This window comes from Peromyscus leucopus, chromosome 1, assembly GCF_004664715.2.
Source record: "Peromyscus leucopus breed LL Stock chromosome 1, UCI_PerLeu_2.1, whole genome shotgun sequence".
In the NCBI taxonomy this organism is placed as follows: domain Eukaryota; kingdom Metazoa; phylum Chordata; class Mammalia; order Rodentia; family Cricetidae; genus Peromyscus; species Peromyscus leucopus.
This window is the reverse complement of record NC_051063.1, coordinates 58,019,888-58,029,818: the sequence shown is the minus strand read 5'-3', so window position 1 is coordinate 58,029,818 and position 9,931 is coordinate 58,019,888. Positions and strand designations below refer to the sequence as shown.

The window sequence follows — 9,931 nt, the reverse complement described above, 5'->3', positions numbered from 1 at the left end:
TTCCTGCGTGCAAAGGGTGGGGTGTGCCTGGCTTAAAGTCACTCTGGTAGAAGATATTGAATCTGGGTAGGAACCTGTGCCTAGGCTGCAGGGGTGAGGGAGGGAGCTTTCCCCAGTGGGTACAATCGGAAGCCCCAGCCTTTTTCTCTCCCCCGCAGGAATGTGGGCCATGTTCTGGGGAGACGAGGTCTGGTGGCATTGGGGTAGGCGAGGTAGCACCCAGGGGAACCTCAGACTCCCGTGGAACACCTGTGAGGAGATGGCCTTATTTTACAGCTGTAGAAACAGAGGTTCCAAAGCTCGAGATGAGGTCACCATCCTTCAGTAGTCCCCATCCCGTGTCCCCTTGGTTCCAGCCCATGGAGCACAGCAAGGCTACTGCTGACGGTCTCTTTATTTCCACCTTGGCCTCACTGCCAAGCCTACCTCCGGGACCCCAGACCCCAAGCTCAGCAGCAGACAGTTTATAAATAAATAAATACAAAACAGGCAGAAGGAATGACCCTGGAGAGCCATTCCAGGGCCGGGCAGCTCAGTGCTCTGTGAGCGACAGCTGCAGGATTCGCTGCAAGTCTTCTTCCTCCTGCTGACCTCGTCGTTCCCGCTCTTCCTGTTCCCTTGAAGACAACTCCAGAGCCAGGCGAAGCTGCTCCTCAAAGCTTGGGGGTGCAGGGGATGGAGGTGTCCTCTGAGGAGATTCTGGGCCCCTGGACTCTGTGGACAGCTGTAGGCTTTCCTGGAGGGCCCTTCAGGGCCAGGGTTGGAGGAGAAGAGACCAATGAGAGGGCTTGGGGAGAAGCCAAGAGCATGAAATTGTGAGGGACGCGATGTCAGGGAGAGAGACAAGCAGGACTCTTGTGGCCCTTCCTGCTCCTGGCGGTGAGCAGCGTTTTGTCTTGTGACGGTATGGAGGCCTCGATCAGACCTGCCTTGCTTCCCACCCTCCCCACCAGTCAGGACCAGTTCGTGGGGGACTCACTGCTCCAGCTGAAGCTGCTCTTCAAACACTGTGACTTGGGGAGGAGGGAGAATGCCAGGCCGTGTGTTGGTCAGGGCTTCCCACACAGTCACCTGCAGCAGTCAGAGCCCAGAACTGTCACCCCAGGCCTGTGGCTGGGGAGGTCATGACCCACCTTCCACCGGCACCCCACCTGCTCTGCCTCTGTGCCCGCCTCGAGCAGGCTCTGCTGGATGGCAAACTGAAGCAGGTCATCGTCCTCGTCCCGAAGGGGTTCACTGCGTTCAGCACCCAGCACACTGTACCCCTCCGGCACCTCGAACACAGAGGGGTCCACCTCACATGGAAAAGGGTTTCCTGGGCAGGGTAACAGAGGAGTCGCGTTCAGTTCAGCCCCAAGGCTGATCGGGGAGCCGCACAGCCACCTAGCTCTCCTGCAGCCATACCTGAAGCAGAGTTGGCAGAACCGGGGGCGGGGACCCACACGGAGCTCACAGGCTCATCACAGCCACACAGGTTACTGAAGGTGATTCGGGCATTGAGCACGTGGAAGAGGGGAATCTCTGAGAGGAGAGAGCCAGGTTTGAGCTGCTTGCCCCTTGCAGTAACCCCAAACCTGAGGAGGGTGTCATGCCCGAGTCCTGGCTGCCTTCTCACCAATCTTGACCGGGAAGCCTGGCGGGAGGCGGAGAGTGATGAAGTCCCGCAGCTTGGCAAAGTGAGCATTGCTGATGGCCATCAGGTCGATGATGGGCGTCACCTGGTCACCCAAGGACAGTGGGTGCTCCTCACTCAGCCACAGTGTCGCCTTGAACCTATCCAGCCAACCAGAGAAAGTGGGTCAGGGACCCTGGTGCCTCACCCTTTCTGGTCGCCGGCCCGTGGTGCTGCCCTTTTCCCTGTCCGGCTCCTATGGACGCTGCCCCAGGAACTCAGCACTGGCTCTGAAGCCTGTAGGTCTCAGCTCCTGGCCCATTCTGGTGCTGATGGCTCTTTTGGTCTGCATGCGGAGAGGCAGGAGGCAGCCTGTGGGCTTATCTGGGCCTTATCTACAGCCTGGTCTTTGTCCGAAGCTAGTCAGCACTATACACTTGACTGTGTTGGACACAAACACCAAAGCGCCGTGCTTGGGGGTTGAGCCCAGCCCAGAGGCCAGCACTTTGGGGTTGAAATCTCATCTCCAATCAATGTCTGAGGAGAGACACGTGAGGCTGCGTGACATCTGTGGGACCCGCTCTAAAGCATCTTCACCGTGACTACATCCATGTGACCATGGACATCTGGTTGACTTTTTGTTTTTCTGAAAAAAACAGACTCCCAGAAGGGAAGATTATTTCCTTGTGATATAAGCCACTGGACGGCAGAGCTGTGGGCCCTTCCCACTCTGTCATGCTCTGGTCCTAGGCACATGCTCACTGAGTTGAACAGAAAAACAAGCCAGGAATGGTGGAATCCCGCCACTTGGACTGTTTTGAGTTGGAGGCCAGCCTGAGCTACATAATGAGCTACAAGCCAGGGCTACAAAGTGGGACCCTGTATCATAAAGCCCAAAACAAACAACAAACAAACAAACAAGCAAGCAAATACATCGGTGACGTCACCCAAATATGTCCAGGTGCATGCTGGGTGTCCAAACCACGGCAAAGACAGACATGGCTCCCACCCTCTGGAGCTGGTCAGGGAGAAATCTACTAGGTGAGCAGATCCCTCACTGTGACGCACTCCATGCATGACAGGACCCTGCGGATGCTCACAGTCTTCGGTGGGACTCCCCAACCTGCCCCCAGACCTCACCTCTGTACTTTGCTGGACATCTCAATGGGGCGGCCAATGTTTCTCGATTCCAGGCTGAAGCTGGGGTCAAAGTACTCCTCGGGGGAAATTGCTGAGGGGTTGGTGGGGCTGGCGGCCTGCTGCACGGGAGCCTGAGTGGACCCCAGGGTGGGACTTAGCCCTCAGTAGGACCAGGAACGAGCCCCACCCACCCAGGCTTGGCCCGGCCCTTCCCCAGGCAAGCTCACCCCACTGTGGGAAGAGTGCTGCTGGGCCATCCCCAGGAAGGACTGGAACGGGGTCTTCCCCCCTGAGAAGAGGTAGTCAGTAGTTGGAACCATGAGGGAACTCTGGGCAATTCCCCAGCCTGTGTTCTGCCGTTCTCTGCCTGGGAGCCTCCCGCTGGGTGGGAGAGGGTTCCGGGCCGGAAGAAGGAGTGCCCCCCACCCTGCCTGGGGTTGTGGAGCCCTGGCCCCACACCACTGGATGACTGGGCAGCAGGCAGTCGCACCTGGGTTTACCTTTGTTCCTTAACTTGTCCTGATCGGAGAGGTGCTCTGTTCGTGTGCGCGTCACCAGCTCCACATTGGTGGCGCTGTACACCTGTGGATAGATCGAGGGGAGACACAGGGAACTCAGGGTTCAGAGCCTGTTCTTCATCAGCCCAGGATCCAAGTCCTCTGTTCCCAGAGACACACAAAATTTCCCCGCAGGAGAGCAAGTGGCAGCGTCTGAACCCCAGGAGTCACTAACAGGGACATGTAGTCAGAGAGCCAAGAAAAACAAAAGACAACAAAAAAGCACCCATGACTTCATCTCAGAGCCCAGGGAGGGGTGAGCAGGGGCTGGGTCTCTGGGCCACAGGAAGTCACTTTGGTTGATTAGGCTTCTGGGGTCAAAAAACCTATTCCCCCTCCCCCTCCACAGCATGAGGGGTGAAGCAGCTTAGCCTCCAGGTCCCACAAGGCTATCCCCAAGTCCCCTAGCCCAGCAGCCCCTCCTGCCTTGGCCTCGTAGCCACTAACAGTCTCCATCTTCTCAGACCGCCATCCCCAGATACCACATTTGTTCCTGTAACAGACCAGACAGGAGAGGTGAGGACACGCCCCCTCCCCGGTCCACCCAGCTGGGGGCCCTGAGCACTCAACTGCCGAGGTCCTTGCCCACAGTGACACACGGAGGGGCCTGGACTAGAAGGACTGGACAAGGCCAAGGACTAGAGGCACAAGAGCAGTTCTTTTATTAGGTATGATAATGGTGTTGGGGCTCAGTTAAAAACTCTGCATGAATGCAGAAACATTTATTATTGAGATGACAAGATAGCTGGGATGACTGGTTCTTGTTACTGTTGTTTGAGATCTCACTCTGTAGACCAGGCTGATCTTGAACTCACAGAGAATCATCTGCCTCTAGCTCCTGAGTGTGCACACATACATACAACAATATAATAGTAACCTAGATGAAATGGACGAACTACTGAAGCTGACATAGGAAGAAATCATCTAAACAAGGTCTACAGCAAGTGAGCAGATGGTTCTCTTTCTCTTCACCATCGTCTACCCGGAGAGAAAAGCACAGGACTGAAGGCTTTACCATGGAATTCTATCAACAGTTTAAAGAATTAGTGCCAGGTATTTGCCAACTCTTCTATAAAATGGATGATGAGGTCATACTTTTCAACTCCTGCTATTAAATTTTGCCCACATATCAAAACCAGACAAAGAGCCGGGCGGTGGTGGCGCACGCCTTTAATCCAGCACTCGGGAGCAGAGCCAGGCGGATCTCTGTGAGTTCGAGCCAGCCTGTCTACCAAGTGAGTTCCAGGAAAGGCGCAAAGCTACACAGAGAAACCCTGTCTCGAAAAACCAAAAAAAAAAAAATAAAAAAAAAATAAAAATAAAAAAAAAAAAAAAAGAAAAAAAAAAAAAAAAAAAAGAAAAAAAAAAAAAAAAAAAAAAGACAAAGATATGAAAAGGAAACTGCCAGCTCTGGTATAACTCAGGGTGCTTGCCTGGCACTCATGGACCACCAGCACAGAAAGATAGAGAGAAGAAGTAAGGGAGGCACGTAGATTGGCTACAGACCAATATTTCTTATGAATATATAGACAAAGTCCTTATCAAATCATTAGCCAACAAAATCTAACAAGCCGGGCAGTGGTGGCGCACGTCTTCGATCCCAGCACTCAGGAGGCAGAGGCAGGTGGATCTCCGTGAGTTTGAGGCCATCCTGGTCTACAGAGTGAGTCCCAGGACAGCCAGGGTACACAGAGAAACCTTGGAAGAAAAAAACAAAAAAAGCTGACAAAATGGCTCACTGCCACCAAACGTAATGACCTGAGCTAGGTCCCCAGGACCCAACTGGTAGAAGGACAGAACCAATTCCCTAAGGCTATCCTCTGACTTCCATATGTGCATCTCGGCATGCATGTGTGCATGTGACACACACGCATACACACACACACACACACACACAGAGGCACACACGCAATAAATAAATATTTTAAAAGGTACAAAAAATTATTACAAAGCAACAGTCATTACAATAGCGAAGGTGCACGCCTTTAATCCCTGCACTTGGGAGGCAGAGGCAGGGGGATTCTGTGAGTTTGAGGCCAGCCTGGTGTACAGACTGAGTTCCAGAACGGCCAGGGCTATACAGCGAAAATCTGTCTTGAAAACAAACAAACAAACAAAAATAAAATAAATAAAACAAACTCAATTGGAATAGACATTTGTCAAAAAATAAAAATAAATAAAATGACCCAATTTGCACATAAGAAAATCTTCAGCATCATTAGTCATTAGAGAAAGGCCAATCAAACCCATAGTGAGGTGTCTGTCCTATTCATCAGCCTAGCTGGAATGCCGAAATCAAAGAATGACCAATACGGAACATGGGTGAGAATGTGGAGAACAGACTGTTGGTAGCAATGTAAAATGATTCGGGCCACTTGGTAAAGAGTCTGGCATTTCCTCAAACAAACAAAAAAAAGATTGGGTTGTTATATAACCCAGCAGTTCCACTCCAAGGTTAGTAACATATCTAGGAGAAATGAAAACACACGCACATAAAATTTATATGAAAGTATACAGTTTGATTATTCCTAATAGGCAAACTGCAGGAACAACCCAAATGTGATGGAATTATATAAATAAAGAAATAAAGAATAATTGTCAGGACTGGAGAGATGGTTAGTGCATTTTACCTCTGTTTTTGCAAAGGACTGGTGTCGGTTCCCAGTACTCACATGGTTTACCACCATCTATAACTCCAGTTCCAAGGGCTCTGATGCCCTCTTCTGGTCTCCTTGGGCACTGCATGCACACGGTGCTCAAGATACATGCAGGTAAAACCCTCATACACATAAAATAAAAATAAATCTAAAAAAAAAGTAATTATGGTATGTTCGTACAATGCATTTATCCATAAAAAGGAGTGAAGTGTTACATTCTACAGTTACAGTTTGGATGGACCTTGAAAACATTATAAATTGAAGAAATCAATACACAAAAAGCAACAGATCTTCAGATTCCATTCATGTGCAAATAGCAACAGAGACTAGATCAGCGGTTACTTCGGGCTAGGTAAAAGGAAGACTGGAGCTCAAGAGTTACTTCTTGAGATGATAAAACCTTTAAAAAATTGACCGCAATGATGGCATATATTTGTTAACAAAAACCACAGTAACCCCTGAACCCCAATCTAAGCAGTCTCTAGTGCAGGTGGGCTCAGCCTCCCACAGGTGTCAGGAACCTTAGGGATAGGTCTGCTTTTATTAAGGGTGGTTTACATTGGGTGTGGTGACACACACCTACAATCCCAGTACTCAGGATTTGAGGCAGGAGGGTCTCTAGTTCAAGACCAGCCTGGGCTACACAGTGAGACCCTAACTTTTAAAAACTGTGTGCTTTCCTATCTCTCTTCCATGGCCACCCATGGTGTGCCAGGGCCCCAACCAACCTCTCAAAGGCCACATTGCGAGTGTCCAGGTGGGTGGAGACAATAGGAGACGTGAGGCGACTGGCCACGTGTTCTTCACTGGGCCGCATGGCAGCCAGCAATGCTTCCGGTTCATGCAGAGCTGGACCTAGTGTCTCCGTGTGCACCACCTGCCGGTCATGGTCCACTTCCATCACCAAGGCCCCTGCCTCTGTCAGCCGCAGGGGTGTCACAGGAGGGGAACAGATCAGTGCCAGGCCCACCAATGAGCTATCCTCAGCCACCTGCTGCTAAGTAGGTCCATCCTCAGCCCCTTGGTGCCCCTCCACCCTCAGCTTCCGTCTCCACTCCCAGAAGGGGCAGAGATAGAAGTCACAGGAGAATCTGAGGGTGTCTGCACGCTTGTCCCTGCCACAAGTGCCCCAGAGCTCACCCTGCCCCCTGAAGATGAAGCTCCTCCGGCCACGCTGCCAGGTCATGTGCTCAAAGCCCAAGAGACTAGTGTCCACTCGTAGGCTCTCACCACGCTTCCACACACGGTACACATCGCTCGGGCACATCTTGGACACAAGGGGTACTGCAAGGAGTCTCCGAGTCATCGGGAATCTTCCCCAAATAGCCCGCTCCAAATCTTAGCAGCCCATCGGTCCCCACTCACCCCAGCTGGTGAACTCCCACTTCATTTCCACGTAGAAATCAGGGGCCTAAGAGAGACCAAAGCTACCTGTTAGGGCCTGTGAGTCTGGTGTCATAGCCTAGAAGGCCTTGGGGCTCACAGTCCATCACTGCTCTTTGGGAGCCCACAAATTGTGCTGCAGTGCTGTGGCCCATCTACACTCCCACTCCAAACCAACCCTGCCAAGGAGAGGGCCCAAGCAGGCCCAAAAATGGTCTACAGATAAAGAAGCCATCAGCACTGGATGGCCTGGGGCCAGTCAACATGGCCCACAGGCCACTGTGGGGCCCTCCGAGGGCCTTTGTCTCTTCTGTGTCTCAGAGTCCTGATCTGTAAAGGGGACACAATGACACCTCCAGGAACAACTGTGCTCCTGTCCTCTGCGTGCTTAAGGATGAAGTAGGCATTCCAGGGTCCAGGCCATCTCTACCCAGTCACCCTTCTGGAAATTTACCTTCTCTAGGAGGCTCCAGGCCTACCATTCTGCCCAAGAGATTCCTGGCATCAGGAACCCTTAGTGCTGCTGAACCCTTTCCTTCCAAAGGACCCAGCCCCACGTGCATGGGCCCGGGAGCCTCTATTTCTCACATGACCTTTGGCACAGAGGTAAAGGCGGTGGGAAAGCATACTGCACAGTCCAGGTACTTACTCTTCAAAGGCCAGGCCCAGGGGACCAGGGTGACCCCTTATGATACCCCACTCCCTTACTGACCACATCCTATACCCTACCACACCTGACGGAGTTTGTTGAGCAGTTCTGGAATGCCAGCCAATCTCTGTGTGGCCCTCTGGAAGTCCCGATACTGGAGTACCAACTGCACCATCTCAGGGTCTCCAGTGCTGACTGCCTCCTGCAGGACTGGAGAGAAAGGGCTGCTGGGGAAGTCCTTAGTGACCCCAGGCTTGACCGCTCCCTCCCACCCACCAACCCCTGCCCTGCATAGTACCTGCCCAGCCCTGGTGGCTCTCTTTGCCCACGTTGGCATTATGTCGAAGAAGGACTCTCACAGACTCCAGGTTCCCCAAGGACACAGCCAGCTCCAGAGGGGTCCGCCCTCGGGGATCCTCCTGTTCAATGTCGTGCTGAGGGAGATGGGACACTCAACACAAGGCAAGAGAGAGCCAAAGCAAGGAGGTCACAGGGTTGAAACGGGCTAGAGTTACATGGGAAATAAAGAGAGTAACCGGGTCAGTGGGAAGATAGAGGGTGGCCTATGTGGGCTGGAGGATGTCGGGGTAAGGGAGGCAATGAGAGCCAATGGCAAGGGTCTGCTTATTTCTCCTGCCCGCTGCGACCCATAGAGTTGGGGGGCTAGTGAGGGATGTCAAGAGTCTGGATCAGCTTGAGGACCAAGAGCAAGGTTCTTGTCCTCAATTTAGCTCAGAGGTGGAGGGTGAATCCGAAGCTTAGTGCAATACGAAGTGGGCAGAGAGCAGAGCTAGGCCCAGCGCCCGAAGATGCAGCTAAAGGGCAGGTGACCTGGGCTTCCGACAAGGCTGGAGCTAAGGAGCCAGGATGCGGCTGCGGAGCAGAGCAGGGGCAAGTGGGGTGCAGGATGGATTCCGCACCTCGGCATGGGGACCAGCCGGATCCACCGCAGGGCCTCACCTGGCGGCTGTGCAGCGCGGCCTCCAGTTCGCGGTGCCGGTTCGCCCAGACTAGCCGATGCAGTGGGAAGGTGGGGCCCAAGCCGGCCATAGTGGGCCTCAGCGCCGCATCCCGAGAGGACGGCCCAGCCCTTCTTGGCCTGCGCCTGGCACTGCCCCCGCGCCTCCGCTCCGAGCCGCACCTCAGCTGCGCCGGCCACAGCCCCGCGGACCCCTGGGCTGGAGCCGCGGCAGCAACAGCGAGGGCGGCAGGGAGGGCGGGCCGGGGGGAGCGGGGGCGGGGCCACATGGGGATAGGGCGTGGCTTCGGGCTCCGCGCCCCCTCGCCTCCAGCAGCCATGGCAACCACTGCAGGCCTGCGCGCTGGGGGCGGGCGGGGGGGGGTTTGTCCAGTCTCCAGGGCAACCACACGCGCCCCTGGAACAGCAGGAACCTCGTTTCGAAGCCGCCAGGGTCGGTAGGGGGCGTTCCGGAGGGCGGGGCCTAGCTGCATCTCTACCCGTGCCTGCAGAGGGCGCCCCATGCCCTGCGCAGACCACCTTCCTAGTGGTCTAGAAAGGGAGGGAAGGGCCGGGAGGAGGGCGGAGAGGCTTGGTGGAGCGGGTACTGGGCCCTGAGACCTCCGTGTGCAATAGGCCCTAGTCTGTTGCTCTTACAGACCCTCGCCCACACCGTGTCCTTCCACCCAGCCCACTCCTGGGTTCCACAGACACCGACTGGCCTTTTGTGTGCGGTTGAGATGGAAAATCTTGACCTCATCCCTGCCAGGCAAGGCACTCAGCTTCTGGAGATGAGCACCCAGCAACAGCCCCTAATGCTGACCGATCTAAACCTCTTCCCCAAGGATCTGGCTGGCCCTGATTCCTGGAAGACATCACACCATGAACGGGGAACCCTCCAACAGCACTGGAGTCAGGAATAGGAATACTGGGGTTTGAGAACACAGGCTTTCCTGGTGGGAAATTGGCCGTGGT

At 54.0% G+C, this 9,931-nt stretch overlaps 1 protein-coding gene across 2 annotated transcripts; it reads right to left on the bottom strand.

Annotated features, from left to right (window-relative positions):
* Positions 1-376: 376 nt before the first annotated feature.
* Positions 377-9,210, bottom strand: Ankrd13d (ankyrin repeat domain 13D). Of its 2 annotated transcripts, XM_028860645.2 has the most exons (15): positions 8,959-9,210; positions 8,297-8,432; positions 8,084-8,208; positions 7,332-7,377; positions 7,107-7,250; positions 6,695-6,884; positions 3,736-3,802; positions 3,253-3,334; positions 2,980-3,041; positions 2,753-2,883; positions 1,616-1,773; positions 1,405-1,521; positions 1,152-1,315; positions 980-1,071; positions 377-746 (listed from the first exon to the last, which is right to left on the bottom strand). In XM_028860645.2, exons 1-15 carry the CDS (start codon positions 9,046-9,048, stop codon positions 533-535), a joined length of 1,818 nt encoding a protein of 605 aa, XP_028716478.1. In that variant the 5' UTR covers positions 9,049-9,210; the 3' UTR covers positions 377-532. The 2 variants fall into 2 exon arrangements, with proteins under 2 accessions (XP_028716478.1, XP_037064272.1); XM_037208377.1 differs by lacking the exon at positions 980-1,071.
* Positions 9,211-9,931: the final 721 nt, after the last annotated feature.